The sequence below is a fragment of the Eulemur rufifrons genome, chromosome 30 (genome assembly GCF_041146395.1).
Source record: "Eulemur rufifrons isolate Redbay chromosome 30, OSU_ERuf_1, whole genome shotgun sequence".
Classification (NCBI taxonomy): domain Eukaryota; kingdom Metazoa; phylum Chordata; class Mammalia; order Primates; family Lemuridae; genus Eulemur; species Eulemur rufifrons.
In genome coordinates this window covers 80522918-80528917 of record NC_091012.1, presented here as the reverse complement: position 1 = coordinate 80528917, position 6000 = coordinate 80522918, and the positions used below count along the sequence as shown (strand labels likewise).

Sequence of the window (6000 nt, the reverse complement as noted above, 5' to 3'; positions counted from 1 at the left end):
TGAGTATCTGCAGATATTTGTATCCATGGGGGATCTTAGAACCCATCTCATGGATACTGAGGGACAACTGTGTCTCCCTTGTTTGATGATCACTATTTTAAAGGTTAATAGGTAAATAAGTAAAAGTTTTAGGAAAGTAATTTTCAATCCTTTATAAAAAGAGAGTTTTAATAATCAGTCCCCTTAGCAATGGATTGGACCACTTAGAAAAATGCTAAGGTCCATGCCACCTGGTCATCTTGGAGGATGTTGTAGAAGGTAGAGTAGATATTAGAGCACCTGATGTTTAAAGTACTCTTCAGCAGCCTCACTATAACTGTGGAATTTAAAGCTGTAGAATATATTGTATAATCTAGTGGGAAACACCTCTTATCTTCTTTCAAAATCCTAAAAAAATATAATCTACAAGAATAAGTACCACATTCATGATTGTAAGGTAAATTATATTAAAACATGCCTCTTCTCCATCCTCCACTTCCCTTCATAATTGTGTAAGATGTTTGCTACCTGCTTTAGAAAAATGGAAACTTTTTTTTTTTAGAAAATTTGAATGGAATCAGTTCAATAACTCCTGAGATATACAATGAAATAAATAAAATTAGGATATTTCAAACATTAATCTTCTTTCTCTTTACGGTAAAAATCCTATCTAACTTATTATAGCTTAACTAATCAATTATATTACCCCATGTATGAATCTTTCCAAAGTTTCTTAATTCCCACTGTATATAAGTAATGGAAATATTGAAAGTCTTGAGAAAAAAATGCTCAAGGTTTTTAATTCATTTGATATTTTACCTTAATTTTTAAAAGCTGTTAAGAAATAGTCAAAATAGGGCTAGAAATGCCCAAGTGAACTTACACAAGTCCATTTGTCTTCTGTTTTCTCAATGACAATAGTCTGTGTGTCACTACCTGGTGGTATATATTCATAGTCATCATATAGGAGGCCTAGGATTGGATACTGTGTCCTGTATCTATACACAAGAAAAGAGTTAGTTTACAGGCTGCTTGAGAAAATAAGTTATTAATTTTTAGTTGCTCCTAGTTTAATTGCCCTTATTCAGCCAATTTGGCTCTGAATGACTTTTAACTGTTTCTAAAAAGAAAAACCCCCTTTCAATAGACAAAGATTTACTACCATTATTTTCAAGAGAATAAAGGGAAGAGACTTCTGCTTCTGGCCATAATGGACCACTGCCAACACAGGACAGTGATCCCAGAGAAGGAAAACAAATGATAGGAGCCCTACAAGTGCCCAGCTTACTGCCTGAAGAGATTTTTTTGGTCACAGGATAGGGAGAGGGAAGCCAAAGAGATTCTAGCAGTCTCACCAGGTTGAGGTTACAGAGTTTAGAGTAAATGTAGGCCAAGGAAGCTAGAATTTGTGGGCCAGAATACCAGATAGGAGAGAGCTACATTGATGAAGAGAGGTCAGGAGATCTGTAGAGGCTTCTTAAGGAGTCTGGTTGAGTACTGATCAGTGTACTCAGTAAGGAAGCTACCAAGTCTGAGGAAAGAACCACTGGAAAGGAGCAGTCTGGCAATCCTTGGAGCTCACATAGGGATGGTGATATTTTGTGTTCCATAACAAGGTGGAAAGATTTCCCAATATAGGGGGCATCAGATAGCTACCACAGGAGAGTGTTGCCTTAGTAGCAGGATGAAATTAGCCTTAGACTGCAGGTTGTTCTAATAGAGATTAAAAGCAAAGCTTAAATGTATCAAATTGTTTCCAAGTAACTTAATTTCATCCCAGAACAAAACTCCAAATATTTTAAGCAATATCAAAAAAAATCTAGACTTCAATAATGTAAAATCACAATATATATATTACATTCAATAAAAAAATTAGTCACGTAATGAAGCAGGAAGATATGACTAACAATGAAGAGAAAAATGAATTAGTATTATAGAAACAGACCAAGAAACAACACTGATTAAAAAATGAGTAGGCAAAGATACATCTATTAGACACATACAAAATATACAATATATATTCAAGAAGTTAGAGGAAATCATAAGCACAGTGAACAGAGAAATGTCAGATATGACAAAGATCCACATTGGACTTCTAAAGATGAAAAATACATTTAGATGGGATTAACAGCAGATTAGACACTGTAGAAGAAAATACTAGTACATTTGAAGACATCAAAAAATCCAAAATAAAACATGAGGAAAAAGACAAAAATTGTACACAGTATGCATCATCTATGGAAAATATCAAGTGTCTGTATGTATGTAAAATTGAGGTCCTGCAGGATTGGCAGAAGGCAAAAATAATTAAAGGCATAACAACCAAATTATTTCCAAATTTGATGAAAAACTATAAACACATATCCAAGAAGCTCAGTGAACCTCAAGGAAAAGAAACATGAAGAAAAATACAGAGAAGCACATCATTATCAAATTGCTGAAAACCTGTGGTAGATAATCTTAAAAACAGCCAAAGAAAAAAGATTTTCCTCAAAGAGGAAGAATCATAAGACCAATAGAAAACTTCTTAGGCATAATGAAAGTCAGAAGATAGTGAGGTGACACATTTAACGTACTTAAAAAAATAAACAAACTATCAGCTTACTAGTCTATACACGGCAAAAATATCTTTGAATAATGAAGACAAGATAAAGACTGTTTTCAGACATTAAAAGCCAAGAGAAGTCTTCACCAGAAGGGCAACATGATAAGAAATATTAAAGAAGTCCTTTAGGCAAAGGGAAAATGATACAAGATAGAAATGTGTATCTAAGCAAAGGAATCAATAGCACAAGAAAAGATAAATATGTGGGTAAATTCACAACATTGTTTTTCTTGTTAATATTTCTTTAAAAGATAATTGTTGAAATAAAAAATAATAATGCATTTGAGGCTTATAATATATGTAAAAGTAAATATGTAACAAAAATAATGGCAAGATCATGAAGGGGAAATGAAAGTTTACCATCATAAAATTATTATGCTACATGTGATGGGGTATAATATTTGATGGTAGACAGTGATGAGGTAAAGAAAGAAGAATACTGTAAACTCTACTGCAATCATAAAAAAGAAGTATATCTCATTAACCAATAAAATAGATAAAATGCAATCATGAAAAAATAATCCAAAAGAAGAAAGGAAGAAGGTAAAAGGGAGAAAAACAAATGTGGATGAATAGAAAACAAATAGCAAAATTATAAATTTAATAGCAAGATGAAACTTCCAGAGTGGAGGAGTAAAGAGTTTGACAGATCCCCTCCACAATAAAACAATGATTTAACTGATGAAAATTATAATTTTAAAAATCAATCATTTAAAGTCTCTGGACTCATCTTAAGGGAAGACAGCAAATAGAAAAACATTCAAGAAAATCTACTAAACTTTGTTAAGAACATTGAGAGTCTATGATGTTGGGCCATGATTTTCTCCTTTAACCCCTTCCCTAACTTCATGTTATACAAGTTCTGCTCTGGGACAGTACAGCTAAGAAGACAGTGGCTCCCTCTCCCCAACCGCTGCAGCTTCTTGTCAGGGATTATGGATTTGTCCCAGGATAGGAAGGCTACCTATGTTTCCCATGCAACTGCCTCCCACTCCCAGCCCCATGTTGCAGGCAAAAGTGGCTGAATATCCTGTGCTCTTTTCCTCTCCCCTGCCCCACTTGTAAGATGGAAACTCTATGCCAGACACGGCAGGCTGAGAATATTGAGTCCTTGATCATCCCCATCCCAACGTGCTCCTTGGTCAAAGGTTTCATGATGAGAGGGACAGGCTGAGAAGACGAAGGGCTGCCACCTTCCCCCAGTGTTCGCTGGTAGAACAGGGATGTCACTCTGGAAAAAATGGGCGCCTGCCCCAGTTCATGTGCAGTGCCATAGGGATTCTGCCCAGCATGAAAGGCAGGCTATAAGGACAAAAACTCCACAGCCCTATGTGATGAGACTGACTTCATTTGGAAAATATAAGGTAGAAATCCATGCCTAAGAATGTTATTGAAAACAATGGTGGTCTTGGTGGAGAGCAATTAAGAGGAGGCTGGGAGCTCTAGGATATAAGGAAATGGTAGAACAGCCTCAAGTTTAATAGAGAGAAATAGGGAAAGAGAAGACTAAGAAGATCCATTCTGGGATCACAGTTATCTGTGGGAGTCAAGAAGGCTGTTCATATGTACTAGGCCACAGCTACTAAGGAGCAATCAGAGCAGGATATGGGGAAGACATGAAAGCACTTCACAAGCTGGACAGACCATCAACACAGGGCAGATGACTCAAGGGCAAAGGGACTTAAATGCAACCTCTGACCAATCATTGGACAGTAAGCTACTCTGACACAGGGACAATTCCTAGGAACCAGACTAAAAATAAAACCAGGTTCATACCTAGCAGTCTGGGTAACTGTGTTCACGCTCAAGGCTGCACTCTCTCATGTGCAATAAGAGAGGGAGCTTCAGTCCACTACTCTCTGGGTGAATGTGGAACAAAAAAATGTAAATTCCCTAACTGTGATAGCAGCCTCCATGCCACACACCTATCCAAAAGTGTAAAAATCTAACTAGCTAAGGTGGCATAAGCACATCTTTTCAACGATAAGTATCTTATACCAATATAGGGTAACACCTAGGTAGTTAGGTTAGAAGTAAAAAAAAAAAGAAAATATCTGTAGCAGGGACGTCAGAAACTGCACACTCTGGAGGGAAAAAAAAGACTTTGAATAATTAGTGTAGCTAAATCACTAAACAAACAACGAAGCAATCAACCCCTACCAAGGGGCAGGAGTGTGGGGACAGGGATCAATACCCAGAGTTGCTACCGTGTATTATCTAAAATGTCTAGTTTTCAACAAAAAATTAAGACATGCAAAGAAAAAAGAAATAGTAACACATAAAGAGAGGAAGGCAGACAACAAATACCACTTTTAAAGAGGGCCAGATGGAGGACTTAGAAGACAAAGACTTCAAAGAAGTTATAATGAATATGTTGAAGAGCTAAAAGAGAGAGCAACAGATGGAGCAAGATGGCCAAATAGAAACCTCCAGCAATTGTCCCTCTGCACAAACACCAAATTCAACAACTATCCATGCAAGGAAGCACCTACAGAAGAACTAAAAATTAGGTGAGCAATCACAGGACCTGGTTTTCATGCACTGAAAGGGCACAAAAGATAGCCTTGCGTTGTCTATGCCACCCCTCCCTCATGTCCCACTAGTGTCGTGCCAGTGCACTCAGTGGAGAGAGAATCTGTGTGCCCAGGGGAGGGAGAGTGAAGTGATTGTGGGACTTTGCATTGGAACGCAGAGCTGCCCCGTCACAGGGGAACACAGCACAGGGCAGAATTCTTCAGGTGCCCAAGGAGGGAGCATTTAGACCAGCCTGGCTAGAAGGAAATCCTCCACCCCAAAACGTGAGTTCCATCTAGTCCCACCACCAGCTGACAAAAAGTGGCCTAGGGGATGGAATAAATTCATAAGGCAGTCAGACCACAAAGGATGCAGTCCTTGGGCAATTCCAGTGTCTGTGCTGGCTCAGACCCAGTGGATATTGGGTGCACGTGACCCAGCGAGACACCAGGAGCTGCAGCCAAGCCAGTGACTGTGTCAACCCTACCAGGCCTTAGTTACTAGCTGGTATTTCTAGACTCACCCTGGCCTAGAGGGAAACATGCTGCCAAGAGGGAAGAAAGATTCACCACCTACTGATGAAAAATCCCTGGGGCTTTGAATTAACATCAGAGGCAGCCAGGCAACCATCACCACGGGCTTTGGGTGAGACTGGGCTGGCTTCAGATGTCAGCTGGCACATCTAGCTGCAGTGGCCATGAGGGAATGCCCACATCACTCCTCCCCCAATTCCAGCAGCCTAGCACAGAGAGTGAGGGAAGAGAGTGAGAGGTTTGGCCTGGTAATCCAGGGAATTCTTCTGTATTTTACCCAAGTCCACCAAGGCAGTAGTCTGCAAGAGTCACAGCATTACAGGGCTTGGGATGCCCCCAACACTGATACAGCTGTAGTGTCCAAAAACT

The 6000-nt window shown here is 38.9% G+C and overlaps 1 protein-coding gene across 1 annotated transcript in view; it reads right to left on the bottom strand.

Moving 5' to 3' along the window:
• Positions 1-781: 781 nt before the first annotated feature.
• POF1B (POF1B actin binding protein) overlaps positions 782-6000 on the bottom strand; it is a 99655-nt gene continuing 94436 nt past the window's right edge. Inside the window, exon 16 of the mRNA XM_069463621.1 lies at positions 782-977. Coding sequence (XP_069319722.1) covers positions 839-977 — 139 coding nt within the window. The 3' untranslated portion in view covers positions 782-838. The remainder of the gene's footprint in view (positions 978-6000) is intronic.